The sequence below is a fragment of the Mus caroli genome, chromosome 3, assembly GCF_900094665.2.
Source record: "Mus caroli chromosome 3, CAROLI_EIJ_v1.1, whole genome shotgun sequence".
NCBI classification, from domain to species: domain Eukaryota; kingdom Metazoa; phylum Chordata; class Mammalia; order Rodentia; family Muridae; genus Mus; species Mus caroli.
In genome coordinates, this window is record NC_034572.1 from 35349249 (window position 1) to 35368940 (window position 19692).

The 19692-nt window shown below is 37.9% G+C and overlaps 1 protein-coding gene across 1 annotated transcript in view; it reads left to right on the forward strand.

Annotated features, from left to right (window-relative positions):
- The window catches only part of Hspa4l (heat shock protein family A (Hsp70) member 4 like), a 49958-nt gene that overhangs the window by 21173 nt on the left and 9093 nt on the right, over positions 1–19692 (forward strand). Inside the window, exons 8-15 of the mRNA XM_021157433.2 lie at positions 2821–3065; positions 3212–3288; positions 3978–4129; positions 4700–4806; positions 6436–6569; positions 8701–8897; positions 15547–15645; positions 17840–17977. Coding sequence (XP_021013092.2) covers positions 2821–3065; positions 3212–3288; positions 3978–4129; positions 4700–4806; positions 6436–6569; positions 8701–8897; positions 15547–15645; positions 17840–17977 — 1149 coding nt within the window. The remainder of the gene's footprint in view (positions 1–2820; positions 3066–3211; positions 3289–3977; positions 4130–4699; positions 4807–6435; positions 6570–8700; positions 8898–15546; positions 15646–17839; positions 17978–19692) is intronic.

Here is a 19692-nt window from a genome sequence, read left to right on the forward strand (position 1 = left end):
AGTTCTTACTCTCAGTGCCATCGCTCCTAATGCTGTGCCTTTGCTTCTAAGTTCTTACTCTCAGTGCCATCGCTCCTAATGCTGTGCCTTTGCTTTTAAGTTCTTCTTGAGTTCAGTTCTGACTAAAAAGTTCTCTCGAGTTCTGTCTAAAAAATTCTCCTTAGTTCAATTCTGTCTAAAGATGTCCTCAGCTCAGTTCCCGTCTCCGCTGTGTCCTCAGAACTTAGACATCTTTCTGAATACATGATTACATGGTAATAAGTTCACAAGTTTACACATAAATCCAAATCATAAGTCAAATAAGAAGTTTACACCAGAGAATGTTTACACGTGTATCCATTAGGAGTAATTAATTATCTGGCTAAATATTCATCACCTGTCACCAGCTTTGCAAGTTCATGGAGAATTAAAAACCTTAACTTATGTCACCAAGGTATTAGTGAAGTTTTATATAGATAAACCCAGTCAATATTTTATCTTCTGTCCTAGCACCTATAATAAATTATAGTTCTCTTTTTTACAACCTTTGGTTAATAGTTTTACAACCTCTTAAAATGCCTCCTAATGCCTGCTTACTATCTCAGAATGAATCAACTCATGACACTGAAGACTGGCAGAGTTCTCATTGCAGTTTTGTCTGTCACAAAGGATTTAATAGCAGTGTTATAAAAAGAGCTTAATAAGGACTGTAAATTTAGGAATTTTATAGGATCATCATTAAGGATTAAGAACTCATCTATCTGTGTATATAGCATCACTACAAGACAGTACACCTTCCGTTGTTCTGCAGAGATCTGCTCAAAACAATATGCTAATACCTAGTGATTGTTATATATGTTTCATAATAACAGGGAAAGCATATTAATAGCAGGAATCTATAATAAAATGAATCTCTCCTGGGCCTTGCCTACTGGAGATCTGTCGTAGATTTTTTAATCCATGGAGGAACATCTCAGGAAGATGACCTGCTAGTTTTTAGCTTCTCCTGTGGCAGCTCCTGATGTGAACTGTCGCTGTGACAAGCCTGATCATGTTTATTTTCGAGGAATGTAGACTTTGGGACTTTGAACTAGAAATGCAGTTGAATCCTGTAAGCATGGGAACTCGGAAGACAGCTGTGCTATGTAGACTATGGAGACCATCCCAGGAAGTTCCAGCGGAAACAATTTTAGCAAGTTGGCTAGAGATCATTCTTAAGATATTTTGGCAAAGAACATGGATGTTTTTGTCCTTGTTCTAAGAATCTTCTGGAGGCTAAATTGAAGAGTATTAGACCAATTTAATTGGTGGAGGAGATTTCAAAACAGCCTAATATTGACTCTGCTCCTTACTAGTAATTACTCTTATGCAGGTCTACAATGAAAAAGAGCAATTGGGGGATAAGATATACAAAATGAATAGTTTGAAGGGAAGAGTACCAGGAAATTTTCATGTCAGAGCCCAGGGTTGTGCTGAAGAGATAAAATGATCCAGGACATGTCTGATCAGAAATGAAACAAAGGTAGTGGTGCCCTCTGAGCAAGGTGCCACCCATCTAATTCTGCAGGTTGTGAAAGGAAAGGACCAAAGGAATTTTAATTTTCTCTGCCTAAAAAGCAACTACTAAGGAAAACTTATTCAAATTTAATTCAAGAAGAGGGCAGGGCCATGCTCCACCCCAAGCAAACAGATGAATTTAGTACCTGTGGTTCTGGCTTTAGAGTTAATGAAGGGAGCCACATCTTTAATTCTAGCATAAATTGAAGCAGAGCCAGATGGATCTCTATGAGTTCCAGGCCAGCCTGGTCTACATAGGATCTCTAGAACAGCTAAGTCTATATGGAAAGACCCTCTCTCAAAAAGAAAGGAAAATAAACAGAGTCATGAAGGATGCATGGGAGAAAGGATCCTTCACAGTGGAAGAAAACCACTGAGGCCAGGAATATAGCAAGGGAGTCCCTCCATAGAGTCCCTGATGGTCACTGCATGAAGCTGTGCAAGTAAAGCCTGGATTGCTCTAGAGACCCCAAGATAGTGAAGATGCCAGAGCTATGGGATATCTATCCGCTGGTGAGAGCTTCATGCAGAGTCGGATCAGCCTAAGAAAGAGAAGTATGTTGTATACAGGAAAGCTGAACGGGGCGGGGGGTGGGGAGGAGTCATCTATGCGCTTTGACACAATAACAGGATTTGGTGATTGCCCTGGTGTGTTTTGATCTTGCTTTTGTCCAATATATTCTCACTATGTCTCCCTTTTGTAATGGTAATAATATATTTTGTCCCACTGTTTGCTAGAATTATTTAATTTGCTATTTTATTTTCATTTTACAGGAGGTTACAATAAAGAGATTGCCTTGAATCTCTGAAGAGACTTCAGACTTTTAAACTATGTAAAAAAACAATGGGAATTTTGATGTTTGATTAAATGCATTTTGCATTATGATATGGCTATAAGCCTATAAGAACCAGGAAATGGAGTGTGATAGTTTGAATGAGAGTAGCTCCCAAAGTCTCCTATCTTTAAATCCATGATTCTCAGTTGGTGGAACTGTTTGGGTAGGCTAAGGTGGTGTGGCCTTGGACGAGGTGCGTTAGTTAGCTCTCTCAGCCTTGTGGTTGTGTCTCAACATAAGTCCCTAGCTTGTTCTGCAGCACTCTACCTGCAAGCCTGCTGCCATGTTTCCTGCCATGATGGCCATGGACTCACCCTCTGACACAGCAAGCCCCAAATTAAAGTTGTATTAGATGGTGCCTTGGTCATGGTGTTTTGTCATGGCAATAGAAAAATAATGAAGAGACACTGTACTTCAGAAAACTTAGCTATTTCTTTCATTTAAACAGGTGTTGGCTACTACCTTTGACCCATATTTGGGTGGTAGGAACTTTGATGAGGCTTTAGTAGACTACTTCTGTGATGAATTCAAGACCAAATATAAGATAAATGTCAAAGAGAACTCTCGGGCCTTGTTGCGACTGTATCAGGAGTGTGAAAAACTAAAGAAGCTGATGAGTGCAAATGCGTCAGATCTTCCCCTAAACATCGAGTGTTTCATGAATGACCTTGATGTTTCTAGTAAGATGAACAGGTACCGTCATGTGCTTTCAGTTGGAAGAGTGCTTGCTGATTTTCTGTTTGGGTCATGTTAGGGGTTTCCCCAAGTTCTGGTTGCTTTAGAGGGTATTCTCGGCTTTCCTTCTCCAAAGTAATGATGTTTCTTTCATCTTCTCCCAGGGCTCAATTTGAGCAGTTGTGTGCTTCCCTCTTGGCCAGGGTTGAACCACCTTTAAAATCAGTAATGGATCAAGCTAGTAAGTGGAAATGACTACTTTCTTTTTGTTTTGTTTTGCTTTGTTTTGTATTTTTCACTTTGGAAAGATATTACAACTCATTCATTCATAGAACAGGACACAAAGTTTAGCTTTCTGAGCATTTTTCCTTGCTTGTTATATTGTTTACATCATAAATCTTCCAACTGTTTTGGGGTGTTTTATGTAATTTCCTAATATTTTGGTAGGAAGGGCTGGACAGATGGCTCAGGTTAAGAGCACTGACTGGTCTTCCAGAGGTCCTGAGTTTAAATCCCAGCAAACACATGGTGGCTCACAACCATCTCTGATGGGATCTGATGCTCTCTTCTGGTGTGTCTGATGAGTACAGTGTACTCATATACATAAAATAAAATAAAATCTTTAAAAAAAAAGATTTTGGTAGGAGATTAAACCAGAAATAAGAAAATAATTGCTATCTTGAAGATAACTTTAAAATAGCTTTAATAAGGACAAAATGTGAAAGTTAGGAAGGTGAGAAGCTCTGGAGAGCTTTAGAGCTCCGTAGAGGATTGTCCTCTCTCTGTTGTCACTGCCATCTGGACCACACTCAGTGGTGTCACACAATGCTACCATTTGCCTGTTTGATAATTACTTTTATTTGAATAAACTAGTGTGCACAAGTTCTTTAGCACTTCTTATTCCTTCACGGAAAAACATTTTACTTCCAGACTTACAACGTGAAGACATAAACAGCATAGAAATTGTGGGAGGGGCCACACGGATTCCGGCAGTCAAGGAGCAGGTGACTAGGTTCTTTCTGAAAGACATCAGTACCACCCTGAATGCTGATGAAGCCGTCGCCCGAGGATGTGCGTTGCAGGTGAGGGCTGCTGCATGTGTAGTTTGGACAGAGTTTGTGACAACTCTAAAGAAGCTGTTATCTATCCTAGTCACCCTCTCAGTAGGCTAAAAGTAAATTGAAGTTATTCTTGGCAAGTCTGTCTGTCTCTGACAATCTGTATCTCTCCCTCTCTCCCTTCCCCCACCACACACAACACTGTGTGTGTGATTGTGTATGTGTGTGTATGTGTATATATATATATACTTGCCTTTGTCTTTTGAAATGCTAGGATTAATGGCATGCACCATCATGCCTGATTCTGCTTATATTTTTAAAGTGTCATAGGTTAATATGTTTATGTTATGAAAACTGAATTCTTGAGATCATGTCCATTAGTAGTTCCTTGGAAATTTAAAGCTGTTTTTAGATTAGTTTTTGTAAAATCACATGAAATACTTGGGTCCATTTAAAGTTTCATTTGTCATTGTCAAAATGTAGCAAAATTTAAAATCTTAATTTTTACTATAAAGATATTTCTAATCAATTTAATTATGGTTTCCCTAGAATCTGAATTGTACTTGCTCATTTCAGTGCATTTCTTACTTTCAGTGTGCGATTCTCTCACCAGCATTTAAAGTACGTGAATTTTCCATAACTGACCTTGTTCCCTACTCAGTCACATTAAGGTGGAAGACTTCTTTTGAAGAAGGGACTGGGTAGGTTATTTTTAATTTTTTCATTATATTTTATCATAAATCTTTAGCCAAACAAATCTGCTTTTTCTAAATTAGAGGAATTTATGCTTCTTAACATTCTGTTATACATACTAAAATAGTATTAGAGAAAAGAGACTATAAGAAATAATACATTTGCAAACCATGATCAGCATATTCACCACATTAACCTCCATTGAAAAACATGCCTCCCTAAGATCAGGCTGTGGCCAACCTGTAGGGCAGTGATTCTCAACCTGCTGGTAAGGTTAACTATTCAATGGTTACCAATTTCTGATTTCAATGAACAGCACTTTATCAGTCTATGGCATTTGCTCTGTGCTCATGGGCAGTTGTTCATAAAGCATGTGTGTTTTCCAACCTGTAGTGCAGTGATTCTCCACCTGCTGGTAAGGGTGGCCAGATGGCCCTTCCACAGGAGCCACCTAAAAGTATCAGAAAAATAAATATTTACATTATGATTAATAACAGTAGCAAAATTACAGTTATGAAGTCCCAATGAAAGTAGTTTTATGATTGGGGTTACCACAACATGAGGAACGTATTAAAAGGTTGCAGCATTTGGAAGGTCCTGCCATCCTTTAATGATAAACTGCGATGTTGCAGTGTAAGCTGAATAAATAGTTTCTTCTTCAACTTGCTTTTTGGCCATAGTGATTTACTGCAGCAATAGAAACCCTAACTAAGACACAATTCTGTATGAATGCATTGCAGAGCATATAGATATCTCAGATTAAGCCAAGGACTGTTCTGTATCGTTCAATTTCAGTTAAATGTATAAGTAAGAAAGCACTGCCAAATATAAGAGAAGTAAACTAGAAAGCATGTGTGGCGGTGAATATAGTAAATGGAAGGAAGAAACTATTAGTAGGCATCTGACACTAGGAAGGAAAGTTTGTGCGTGTGACTAAGGTAACACAATGATGTTACCTAGTCAATAGCCATAATCAATAGCCATAAACATTCCTGTTACATTCTCTAAGTAATAGAGATCACTGCACATTTAAACTTTCCTGTCTACAGGGAGGGAAAGACTATGAACAGGCATAAGCTGAACATTTGGATCATTCAGACACTTTCCCTTTAGGAAGTGCACACTGATGTATTAGAAATAGTAACATTGTATCACGTTCAGTTTGCTTAGTAAAGAATGCGCAGATAGAGTGTGTGCATGCAAATGACAAGACAAATGGGGTAAAGGGCAGTAGCAAGCAGGGCTGGGTGACTGACACACAGCTACTCTGTCCTGTCTTATATCTGTACCCTTTTGTAAATTTACATTTATTTCCCAGTAAATGTATGTAATGGTGGCTATAATTCAAAGGGCTGCATATGGAAAGTATTTGAGAGGTCATAAGGCAGGGCCGATCTCACAATATGCATATTACCTGGTAATTTAATTTTTCTCTTAGTGTGCAGTGATCAGTTATGTTAGACATTCAGAAAGCCTTAAACTGTAAACTTGTTGAAAATAGAAAAATCCATAGCTGTTTTTCCTTACATTTGTTCATTTTTTGCAATTGCTGCTCATGAACTAAGGGTGTAGTGTGTTCTGACATTGGGTTCCCAGTCAACCTGTTCATTAAGTGAGTCTTTCCCACTGTGCTGTAGGGAATGTGAAGTCTTCTCTAAGAACCACCCGGCCCCATTCTCAAAGGTCATAACTTTCCACAAGAAGGAACCATTTGAACTAGAAGCATTTTATACTAATTTGCATGAAGTGCCTTATCCTGATCCAAGAATTGGTAAGACAACAACAAAAGCTAGTGTTTAACCTTTAATAAACCATATATAGAATAAAGTAAGCAAAACAACATTTCAGTTAAATTAGTCTTGTATTTTAAAGAAATCTGTACTTTTTTTATAACTATGAACTTTTTCATGCTTAGTTTATTTCTAGAAAAATAGCATGTTTAGATTGTCCTTATTTGTTTTGACGTCTATATTTTTGTTAGTGTACATTCATTGTACAAGATGATGGGATTTGATATGACATTTTAATTCAGGTTTGTGTGTGTATGTGTGTGTGAATGTGTGTGTGTGTGAATGTGTGTGTGTGTGTATGTGTGTGTATGTGTGCCTGTATGTGTGTGTACGTGTGTGTACGTGTGTGTATGTGAGTGTGTTTGTGTGTATGTATGTATATGTATGTGTGTGTATGTGTATGTGTGCTTGCATGCGCATGTGTGCGTGCAGGGTGCTTTGGTCATACTCCCCCTATCATCTGTTCATGCTCTCTTTCTACCATTTCTCGTCCTCTTCCCAAGCAGTCCTCCTTCTATTCTCATTGACTATGTATTCTAAGTGCTCTAATTGGCCTGAAAAATTGGTTAAGGTTGTTTAATGAAAAACACTTTTAGTCAAATTGTATTGTATTATTAACATGACTTTGGTTCTGAAACTGTATCATGGGGTGATATGAAAGAGCAAATAGGGAATTTTGATGTCCATTTTATGTTTATTTTTAAATGATGCAATATAAAATATTTTGTAATATTTAAAAGAAAATTTTAATTTATTTCTGTATTGATAGACTGAAAATGAGAGAGAGCACATTACCAATGCATTTGAAGTTAATGCAGGTTATCCTGGTTTTGATGGCTGCTACAGGTCTACAGCTAGATGGCTTCTGCAGCAGCAGTTTATTGTCATCACTGGGAGCTAGAGTTCTGAACTCTATAGGAAGTGTGTTTCCTATAATGGCTCCAAAGGAGGAATCCATTCCAGATCCCTCCACTTGCTCTATAGATGGCCATTGTCACATGGTATTCTATCTTGTCACTTGCTTCTCTTTCTTTCCTAAATATCTCCTTCTGATAAGGAAACCAATCTTCATCTTCAAAAAATTTTTTTTGGTTTCTTTGGGTGGGGTGGGAGTAGGCTAATGCCATAGGAAGAAAAATGTGATGTATGTGTCCAGTATGTATGATTTTGTTTTTGTTTTGCAAGAAGAGTTGAACTATTTTTGATAACAAGAGTAAATGGTGGAAAATGAAAAAAAAAAAAGGAAACCAATCTTCAATTTAACATCCTCTTAAAAACAATCAAAGAGAAAACCCAGAAACCCATCTACTATCTGCTCTCACTGAATCCCATCACCGTTTGAGATACTTTGTGAGGCACAATTAGAATGAGTATTGAGGGTACAACCCAACCTGTAAAAATACAAGCCAAACTTGTTTACTGGCCTATCTTACTTTTGGCTTGTTAGTCTCTCTTTACTTGATATCGCTAATTTTGGTATCAATTTTGTTTTTAATAAGTTCAGAAGAACTTTATTCATGAACTATGATAACAGTTTTTATTTATAGAGATCATAGCAAAATTGTGTATATGTGTATTGTATGGTTTTCAAATTCAGAAATTAGACTTTATTGTTTAGGCTTTTAATAATAAGTTACTCAAAGTCATTTAATAGCTTTTATATCAAATTTTCCCTAGTTTAAAATCCCAGTTCTTTGTCTGGCAAGATGTACGATTAATGCAGTTGCCACCAAGCCTGAAGACCTGAGTTCGATCCCCCAGATGACTGCCTTGGTAGAAAAAGACAATCGACTCCTGAAAGTTGTCCTTTGCCCTCCACACTTGATAGTGGCATTTATATCTGTGTATAAGCACATGATAAATATATAAATAATATCAAAGTCACATTTTCCTAGCAAATTATTTAATGTGTAAGTCTTAACAGCAGCTTGTAAATGCTGAAATAGGATAATCTGAGCAAAACAATTGTCCCATGGCAGTCATCTAGAACTGAATCATATTTTTTGAGTCGTATTTTTTGCATATGTCTGAAAGATGATGACTAAGTTACTAAAGCCTTTAATGAATATAATCCAAGGTTCATACACTAATCAAAGCTTTTTTTTCCTTAAGGAAACTTCACTATTCAGAATGTTTTCCCACAGTCTGATGGTGACAGTTCTAAAGTAAAAGTTAAAGTTCGTATTAATATCCATGGAATCTTCAGTGTGGCCAGTGCGTCAGTAATTGAGAAGCAGAATCTGGAAGGAGATCATAACGATGCCACTATGGAAACTGAAGCTCCTAAGAGTGAAGGCAAAGAGGATGTGGTAGGTAGAAACCATGTCTCAGGGTCCTCTCACCAGAGATATTGACAGCACCTCCGTAGTGAGTACCTTAATTCCCAAGGGTTAGCCTTGGGGTTTCTTCTGTAGAGCCTCATCTTTATACCATACTAAGGAAGACTTTTAGTTTAAATATAGTCTGCACTGTCTATATTGTAATGCATTTCTGAGGGGGCAAGGCATCTTTAATAACTTACATGGAACATGTGAGTTTAAAATCTGTTGCTTAAATTCTTTAAAATGTGCATTTTATTTATAACTAGATAAAACAACTGATGTTCTTTTTAGACAGGGTCTCACTATATAGACCAGGTGGCCTCAAACTCATAGGTATCCACCTGCCTCTGCCTCCTGGCATTCTGGGATTAAAGACATGCTTCTTACATTTTTTTCAGTGTTTAGTTATAGGGTATGTGTGGCCGTTGAACAAAGGGATATGCTATATATCTGGTGACATTCAAAGGCAGATTTATGAGGTAATGAATTTACTGCTGATTCTGCAGAGGAAGGAGTAGTACTATAGGGAACTGTAGAGATAGGGTCTCATGCTGCCCACGCTGATCTCAAGCCTCTGTGTGGTTAAGGCCAAATGAGCTCCTGATCCTCCTGCTTCCATATTTAGAATGCTGGGATTGCAGATGTGCACCTTTGCGTCTGTGGACAGCTCAGGGAGAGCCTGATTTACTCACTTGAAGAAAATGTTTACCTTTTTATGTGCACAATTTGTATGTTAGTGTCAATTGCATTTGTAAGGTATTTTTGGTTTTGGGGGGCTTTGTTTTTGTTTTTGTTTTCAAAACAGGTTGCACTGTGTAGCCCTGGCTGACCTGGCACCCACTCTGTCAATCAGGCTGGCCTTTTAACTCTGCCTCTTTGAGTGTGCATTTGCACAAACACCACACACACACACACACACACAGAAAGAGAAAGGGGAGAGGGAGAGAACGGGGAGAGAATGGGTAGTTTATGCTTATAATTCTGACACTCAGGAAGAGAAAATGTACAGAAAGTTTCAAGTCAGCATGGCTACAGAGGAAGAGTTTCACTTAAAAAAAAGTTTTTGTGGGAGCTGGAGAGATGGCTCAGTGGGTGAGCCCTGCTGCTCCTCCAGAAGTCCCAGGCTTTCTTCCCAGCACACACACAGCAGCTCCCACCTGCCTGTACTCCAGTTCCAGATTTCACACCCTTTTCTGGCCTGCTTGGGTACCAGACACACAAGTGATACACATGCAGGAAAACATCCATACCCTTAAAATAATTAGGGAAGGCCTCCAGAGTACCAGCTACTCAGGAGCCTGAGGTACATTAGGAAGAGCCCATTTCAAATGGAGGAGGGGTTATCTTATTATAAGACAACTTTCCCCTTTTGGGAAGTTGCATGTTTCACTTAACAAGAACCATATTTGTCTTTTTTTCTTGATTGATAAAAGTTGTACTATTATCTTAAACATGCTTGAATTATGGTCCATGGTATTTCTTCTAGTAATTTTTAAAAATGTATTCTTCTCTCATATAGTATATCTCAAGTGCAATTTTTCTCCATCTCTTCCAAGTGTCTCCCTTGAACACCAATGCAAGACTATTCCCCACTCTTTTTTTTTTTTTAACCAGATCCAGTGTATCTGGTTTTATGTTGAGGTCTTAGACCCAATTGAACTTGAGTTTTGTACAGGGTGATAGATATGGGTCTATTTGTATTCTTAAAAACCTGCATCTAGTTAGACCAGCACCATTTGTTGAGGATGATTTTGTATGTGTATGTGTCTTTATGACTTCTTTATCATGTGTCATTCTTTAACTATGTAGAATTATGTCATGGTCTTCGACTTGATTGCATTTATCAACCTCTGTTTTGATGCCAATACTATGTGATTTGTATTTCTATAGCTCTGTGGTAAAGCTTGAAATCAGGGATGGTGGTTGGTATCTCCAGAAGTTCTTTTATTATACTGGAATGTTTTAGGGAGCCTGGGCCTCTGGTTTTTCCATATGAAGTTAGTTGGATATTATTCTTTCAAGGTCTGTAAAGAATTGTGTTGGAATTTTGATGGGGATTGCACTGAATCTGTAGATTGCTTTTGGTAAGATGACAATTTTTACTATGTTAATCCTACCAATCTATGAGCATGGGAGATTTTTCCATCTTCTGTTATCTTCTTCAATTTCTTTCTTCAAAGACTTGAAGTTCTTGTCAGATAGGTTTAGTCTTTGTCTGGTTTTGGTATCAGGGTAACTATGACTTCATAAAATGAATTTGGCAATGTTCTTTCTGTTTGTATTTTGTGGAATAATTTAAGGAGTATTGCTATTACCTTTTTGAAAGCCTGGTAGAATTCTGCCCTAAAACCATCTGGCCCTGGGCAATTTTTAGTTGGAAGATTTTAATGACAGCTTCTAATGTTTTAGGTATTATATATCTATTTAAATTATTTATCTGTTCTTGATTTAACTTTGGTAAGTGGTATCTCTCTAGAAAAATCATTCATTTCATTTAGATTTTACAATTTTGTAGAGTACAAGCTTTTGAAGTAAGACCTAGAAATTCTTTGAATTTCCCCAATGCCTGTTGTTATTTCTCCCTTTTCATTTCTAATTTTGTTAATTTGGGTACTGTCTCTCTGCCTTTTGGTTAATTTGGCTAAAGGTCTGTATCCTGCTGATTTTCTCAAAGAACCAACTCTTTGTTTCATTGATTCTTTGTATTGGTCTCTTTGTCTCTATTTTACAGATTTCAGCCCTGAGTTTGGCTGTTCCCTGCTGTCTTCTCTTGAGTGTGCTTGTTCCTTTTTGTTCTAGAGCTTTCAGGTGTGCTGTTGAGTTGCTAGTATAAAATCTCTTTAATTTCTTTATGAAGGCACTTAGTGCTATGAACATTCCTCTTAGCACTGCTTTCATTGTGTCCCATGAGTTTGGGTATGTTGCACATTCATTTTCATTGAATTCTAGGAAGTCTTTTAATTTATTTCTTTCTTGATCCCAGTGGTCATTTACTAGAGAGTTGTTCTGTTTCCTTGAGTTTTGTAGGCTTTCTATTGTTTCTGTTGTTGTTGAAATCCAGCTTTAATCTGTGGTGGTCTGGTAAAATAAATTTCAATTTTCTTACATCTGTCCAAAACTTGTATTGTGACCAAAGTATGTGGTCAGTTTTTTTGAGACTGTACCATGAGGTGCTGAGAAGGAGGTCTATTCTTTTGTGTTTGGATGAAATTTTCTATAGATATCTGTTAGGTCCATTTGATTCCTAACATCTCTTTTATTATTTCTTTGTTTAGTTTCAGCTTGATGATCTGTCCATAGGTGAGAGCAGAGTGTTGATGTCTCACACTATTAATGTATGGGGTTTGATATGTGATTACGTTTTGGTAATATTTCTTTTACAAATGTGGGTGCCCTTGCATTTAGTGCATAGATGTTCAGAATAAGACATCATCTTAGTGGATTTTTTCCATTGATGAGTATGAAGTGTCCTTCCTCATCTCTTCGTATTAATTTTGGTTGGGAATCTATTTTCTTAGATATTAGAATGGCTGGACCAGCTTGCTTCTTGGGTCCATTTGCTAGGAAAAAATTTTCCAACCCTTTACTCTGAGTTAATGTTTATCTTTGATGTTGAAGTGTGTAACTCTAATTTTCTCAAAGCCTACTTTTAATGATGGTTGTTAAATACTTTAACCTCCCTTCTAGATTGCCACCCACCAGAGGTAGTGGAAAAGAAAGGATATGGGGGAAATGGACCTATTTAGAAATGTTTCCTTGGAGCAGATCCCATCTGCATTGTCAGGAAATCAGTTCAGTTTACAGGTCAGCAGTGGTGGATTGATCCACTCACAAACACTTTATGGATTTGCCAGCAGTCCAGTTCAGTCGTGTCAGGATAGCAGCAGCAGTGGCACAACCTAGCAGGAATAGTCAGGCCACATCCGAATCGGCATGAGCTAGCAGAAGCAACCAAGAGGGATGGCAGAAGTTCTCACCTATGCCTCTCTCAGCAAAGCAAAGATCAGTGAAGAGTCCACACCAACAAGGGTTTAGTCATGCAAACCAAGCAAGTTTCCCTCACTGTCCTTTGCATCCTTTTTATACTCCCTCCAAACATCACATGCCCTCCACAGGTCTTGCCTCAGCACATGCATCTGTCTCAGCTGATATCACTCTGCCAATCAGCCTGAGTCCACAGAAGCAGCAAAAAGCTGCAGCACACCACCAGAAGGTGATTTCTTTTTCTTTTTTTTCTTTTCTTTTTCTTTTTTTTTTTTTTTTTGGTGCATTTCTCTCTGTATGGAGCCCAGATAAATGGAGATGCAGTATGGACCAATACATGAGTGTCCCTAAGAAAGAATGCTTCAGCCAAATGTTCATTCATGAGTCTGCCTTAGCTTTTCACCTGTGTCCACTTCAGCAAAACATTCCTTCATGTGTTTGTCCCAGCAAAACACCATCCAACACAACTGACTTTGCAAAGACCCTTAAGTTTACACTTCAGAGGTGTGTTTCATATATGGAGCAGAAGGATGGATCTTGTTTTCTGTATTCATTCTATTATTCTGTGTCTTTTTATTGGGGAATTGGATCCATTGATATTAACAGATACAGATATTAATGACCAATGATTATTAATTCCTGTTATTTTGTTGTCATTGGTGGTGGTGGTGGTGGTGGTGGTCACATATGTATAAGTTTCCGTTCTTGGTTTTGGTGGTGTGAAATTGCTTATTTCCTGTGTTTCCTTGGGTGTACTTAACATCTTTGGGTTGGATTTTTTTTCTTCTAGTACTTGGAGGGCTGGATTTGGAGCTAGATATTGTTTAAATTTGATTTTGTCATGGAGTAGTTTGTTTTTCCACCTATGATTATTGAAGGTTTTGCTTGGTGTAATAGTCTGTACTGGCATCTGTTGTCTGAGTTTGCAAGGTCCAAGCTCCTCTGGCTTGTAGAGTCTCTGTTGAGAAGTTGAGTGCCAGCTCTGCTAACAGAGCTGCTTCTTATGTTCCTTGGCCTCTTTCCCTTGCAGCTTTTAGTTTTCTTTCTTTGTTCTGTTTTGGTTATATGGTGAGAAGACTTATTTTGATTGATTTGGTGTTCTGTATGTTCTTTTTACCTTTATAGGCATCTCTTTCTTTAGGGTAGGAAAATAACGACCTTTTTTCTTTTATGATTTTGTTAAAAAAATATTTTCTGGGCGTTATACCTGTGAATCTTCTTCTCTTTCTATTACTCTTAAGTTTGGCCTTTTCATATGTTTCATGTAAGGAAATGTTTAGATTTAACATGGTCTTTGACCAGTGAGTCAATTTCTTCTATTGTATGCATACTCTGCACCTGAGATTCTCCTTTCCATGTCTTATATTCTGTTTGTGATGCTTGTGTGTCTAGTTCCTGTTCAATTACCTAGATTTTCTATCTCAAGGATTCCCTCAGTGTTTTCTTTATTGCTTCTATTTCTATTTTTTGGCACTTGAACTATTCTATTTATTTCCTTCACCTTCTTGTATTTTCCTGGATTTCTTAAAAAAAAATGCATTCATTTCCTTTTTAAGGGCCTCTATCATCTTCCTAAGATTGGTTTTAAGGTCATTTTCTTGTGCTTCAGGTGAGTTATGAAATCCAGGGCTTAACAGTTGTGGGATAGCTGAGCTGTGCTGGCACCATATTGCCCTGGCTTTTATTGATTGTGTTCTTGCCTTGGCCTCTAGTCATCTGGGTTTTTGTGTCAATTTCTGAGTTTATCTTTGTTGGATGGATGATTTTTGGATGTCTCCCCCTTGGTTTCTTATTCCTCTCTGGTTTTGTGGTTTCCTAGATGGCCTGTAGTTCTAGTGACCAGTGAGAGTCTTCAGACCCAGCAGGGTTTCTCTGCTAGGGTTTTGGCAGCTATGGTGACCCCTGTAGTTTGGGGTACCTGTGTTGCCTCTAGGGTTCTGAGATGTAGCAAGAATTACAGTGGTTCCTATATTCTAAACTTCTTTCAAGAAGATGGTTGTAAATGTGATTAGAAAGATTACAAAAATATATGTGTTGTTTAAGATTGTTTGCCAAATGAACAGCTTATTTGGGGGCTTATGAGTTTTTATATCCCAATGCTTCACAGACATTTAAGCTTTGATTAACTTCAGTATTTTACTACATTTGAAAATATGTAACAGAGAGATCGAAGCCATGAAGTTAGAAGGTAGGGAGGAGATGAGGGAGGAGAAACTATGATCAGAATATATTGTATGAAAAATTTATTTTCAATAAAAAATAAATTTAAAAGTACATAACTGAGTTGTGTGGTTATGAGTCTCATCTTTTTCATCATGTTTCTATTTAGCATTTTAAACACTGTCCATAACATTTTTAGGTGAAGTTGAATACTCTCTTTTTTTAAAACTTAAGTTTGAGAATACTGATTTATGAATTTGATAATAGTTATCTATATTTTTTGCAAATCTTGACCAAAAAGGATGAATGAGAAGGTCTGTTTACATAGCTTCCAACTGATCTTTTCATTTATAGTTATTAATCTGTTTGTTGCTGTTGTCACTTGAAAGTGAACTGCTTCAGTGTATGCACACATCTCACCCCAGGAGTAGGACTGTGCTTTCTGCCGGAAAAGGGAGACTGTGTACCATCCATTAATATCTTTTCTTGCCAGGACAAAATGCAGGTTGACCAAGAAGAAGGAGGTCATCAGAAATGTCATGCTGAGCATACCCCAGAAGAAGAGATCGACCACACCGGGGCCAAAGCAAAGGTTTGCTTTCCTAATGGTGTGCTTGCGGATATGGAGCTTTGTCAGGATTGCATTTCGTCTCTGCTTGTTTGGCTGTGTGTGATTTACACAAGGTCTCCCGTGTGTAGCACAGGCCTGTCACACACTTGTGGTGCTCCCTCCTCAGCTCACAAGTGGTTGGGTCTCAGACCCCACGCTACCTCCCAAATCCTGCTGAAATGGGGTGGACAGACAGATGGAATAACTAAATGTTTGCCGTATGCTGCCTGCTTTTCAATATACGTAGTAATTTAAACTGCAGTGCCAAAATAAATAAGTAAATAAACTGCTGTGCCAAGAAGAAGCACAGAAAGCCTACAACCAAAATAGGTACATTTCAGAGTTTTACTTAAAAGCTTTTAAAAGAACAAGACATAACTTTAAAAGCAAAATTATCTTTTGACAGTGAAAATGGTATTTTAATCAAATTTTTTTAACTAGAAATTACATTCTTGGAGAAATGGAGAAGCAGAACAATTCCAAATGAAGACAGTTTAAATGTATAATGCTCTGTGTGGCATTTCGGTCACATCATATTTTTTCTTTTTTTTTTTTTTAAAAATTCTTTCTCTTCCAGGGACAGTGCTTAGAGGCACTCAGGATGGTTCAGCGTTTGACATACCGTTGTAGGCTTTCCTACAATACAGCCTCTAACAAAATGAGAAGGCTGGGGAAGCACCTAAATCTGCATGTGGTGTGTGCCCAGGCAGACTGAGGGACTCGTTCCGGGAGACCCAAAGTCCTTAGGAGATTGTCTAAGACATAGACGTGGGTCAGCAGGGCCTGTGGTGGGTCCATGTGTACCAAGTGTGTCCATGACAGGATCAAGCAGGCTTCCCTTATACAGTAGCAGGAAAGTATTGATCGCATAAGCACAGAGTCAGAAAGCAAAATAAATATACAGCTTTTTTTTTTTTTTTTAAGTAATAAAAATCAAGGCTTGGTCTACTGAAAAAATCTTTAGGGAATAGAAAGACAGGTCTCACTATGTAGCCCAGGCTAGCCTAAAAATCATTGTATAAACCAGGCAGGCTGATGTCACAGAACTCACCGAGCGCTGCCTGCCTCTGCTTGCAGAGTGTTGGAATTAATGGCATGTGCCATCCACCACACTCAGCTAAAACTCTTTGACTATGAGCAGCTGAGCCAGTGGTGGTGGTAAGCAGGGAAGTAAGGGGGCTTACATCTTACTCACATTCCAGGTCTGCTGCTCTGAGAGCACCAGATCCCACTGACAGCTTAGTCCTCCCAGCCTCATTCAAGTGTCTGAACAAGATCAGTGTAGGCTGGGGAGATAGTCCATGGGTACATGCAGCTCCAGCTCCATGCTCTCATCGTGACACTCTGCTGCCCTGACCGAAGTCCAGCCAGACAGCATAGCCTCGTGATTACTGCCTCAGGTTTTAAAATTATGTAAAACCTGGTAAGATGTGTTGGTATTTGATTCCCGCGTTGATCGGTGCATCCCACATTCTGATTTATCCATGTATTGGTGATGAGCATTTACAATGTAGTTTTCCAATTGGGAATGTTACTTTAACACACAGTTTTCTGTGTGTATATTTTCATTTTCTTGGGCACATCAATGGAATTGCTAGACATATTGTGTAGAGGTCAAATGACAACTTGCATATGGGTCCTGGGGATCATACTCAGGTTGGCAGGCTTAGAAGGAAGTGTCCAATGAACAATCTCAGTGGCTCAGCTGTTTTAAAAAGTGACAACAACCACTGTATAGTTTATAATATCACCAACAGTGTAGGAGTAGGGTTCCATTTTCTCCATAGCCTTACTTATATTTGTTTTCCTTTGTCAAGAATTATAACCATAGTACTGTATGTGGCGTAGTAGTTCATGACAGCTTTGAATTTCCAATTCCATGTTGCAAATGTAGTAAAGGGTTAGCATTAAATTGAGTATAAAAGGCTACTAGAATATGTGTGTTTGTGTGTGTGTATGTGTGTCAGCATGGGGGTGATACTGGAAACTAAACCCAGAGTTTGTGCGTTCCAGGCAAGCACTTTACTACTGAGATTTGTTCCCAGCCCATATAGTCTCTACTTTAAATAAAGTACCAAAGACAGCAATAGGTTTGTTTGGCTTTGCTTTTTTGTTTCACCTCTAAAATTTATATTTGTTAGTTTTAGAAAATTTCACTTTTGATTTTCTTTTACAGGTACCTCTTTCAGATAAGCAAGATCGCATAAATCAAACTATTAAAAAAGGGAAAATCAAGAGTATTGATCTACCTATCCAGAGTAGCCTGTACAGACAGCTGACTCAAGACCTTCTCAATAGTTACATTGAAAATGAGGTATGTAAGTTAGGTTGCTGTTGAATAGCAGCAAATGCATTCTGATACTGTATTGGAGTCAAAGGTTGTCTGTGATATCTAGGCAATCTAGTTTGCAATTGTTAGGAATTATAAATGCCATTAAACTGCTTTTGACAAAATAATAAGCTGTATTGGTACCATATATTATACTTTTATTATCTTAATTATATGAAAAAGTATCTACTTTAGAGAAAAAAGCCTTCTGAAGCAAATTCTTAACATTCCCCCCCACCTTTTTTAAGCCAGGGCTCAAGTAAGCTAGGCTAGCCTCAAACTCACTTTGTATCTGATGGCCGTGAACCCTTGATTCTCTTGCCTCTACCTCCTAAGTGCTAAGACTCTGAATATGTGCCACCACCTCTGGCTCTATGTTTTGTAGACTTTAGGAGTAATAAAATCAGAACACCCCCTTTTGTGCTCTTGTTTTGGTTTGGAGATTGTCTTGTTTTGGGGAAATGTTGAGGGAAGGTATCAGGTACCAGGTGTGTAGCCCACACTGGCTTGAGTCTCCAGCTCTTCCTTCCTCTGCTTTCTGAGTTCTGAGATCACAGGCATGTAACATCTCCCCTGGCTTAACAAGCCCCCTTTGGAAGTGTGTGGTACTTAAAAGACTGTTCAGAGTGTTGATTAACAATGATTTAAGCTTTGTTGCCATTGTTAACAGATTTACCTGCTCTTGTCTATTTTCACGGTTAGTTCCAGTCTTTTGGAAAGTGAGTTCTTTCTTTAGTAGTAACTGTATAATGTGATTATATTTATACTTATATTTATCCTTTAAATTTATATTGAAATGGTGGTTCCTAATTTCTGCAATGTTCCTAATTTCTACCGTTTGGAGAATGTTGCATTCAACTGTTTAACACCCATCATTACATGAAAATTTGCTTTTACAGGGCTTGCTTTTTTAAAAGTACCAATGCATAATACCTATTACCAAGGCTCTATTCGTGCATAATAAATCCTAAAAATCTCATATAATACTCAGGATTTACATATTTGGAGTGTAATTTTTCCAAAGGAATGAACTGTAGGAAATGATAGTTATAGTAGGTTTATGTGCAAAATGAGACTTTGATTAATTTTTAAATGTCTCTTTTTAAATCTGTGCTACTGAATTATAGTTTATAAAGGAATCCTTGTGTTTAGAAAACCAAGTGCTCTTAAGTGAAATTTGTTCAAGAATTATAATTGCATTCTTTCCTTGCTTTTGATCATAACAGTCCTTACATCTCTGAAGTCCTCAAAACAAACATAATGTGTAGGTTCTGTTAAGGGCTGTAGCTTATGGATGAGAAAACTGAGGCCTGTGTGTAGTCTGCGGCCTCAAATCAGATAATAACCTTCATATTTGGATCAGGGCTCAGTCTCCCAAGCTCATCACAACTGCTGTTAATACACCCCTGACCAAGAGTAGTGCAGCAGGTGTGGAGGAAGATACTCACATTATGTGAGTTACAGCCATGAAATGTGGAATTAGTCATATCAGGGTAAGAAAACTAAGAGTAGGTGAGTTTCCTGCTGTCTCCAACAAGTAAATGGGGATGCTGGAGTTTGAACATGTATAAATATGTTCAAAAGCTATTACAAGGGTTTAAGTTCTATACCATATAATTCATTCACCCAAAGCATACAAGTCAGTGATTTGGGAATATATTGTTACTTTTTAAATTACATGTGTAGAATTTAACATCTTA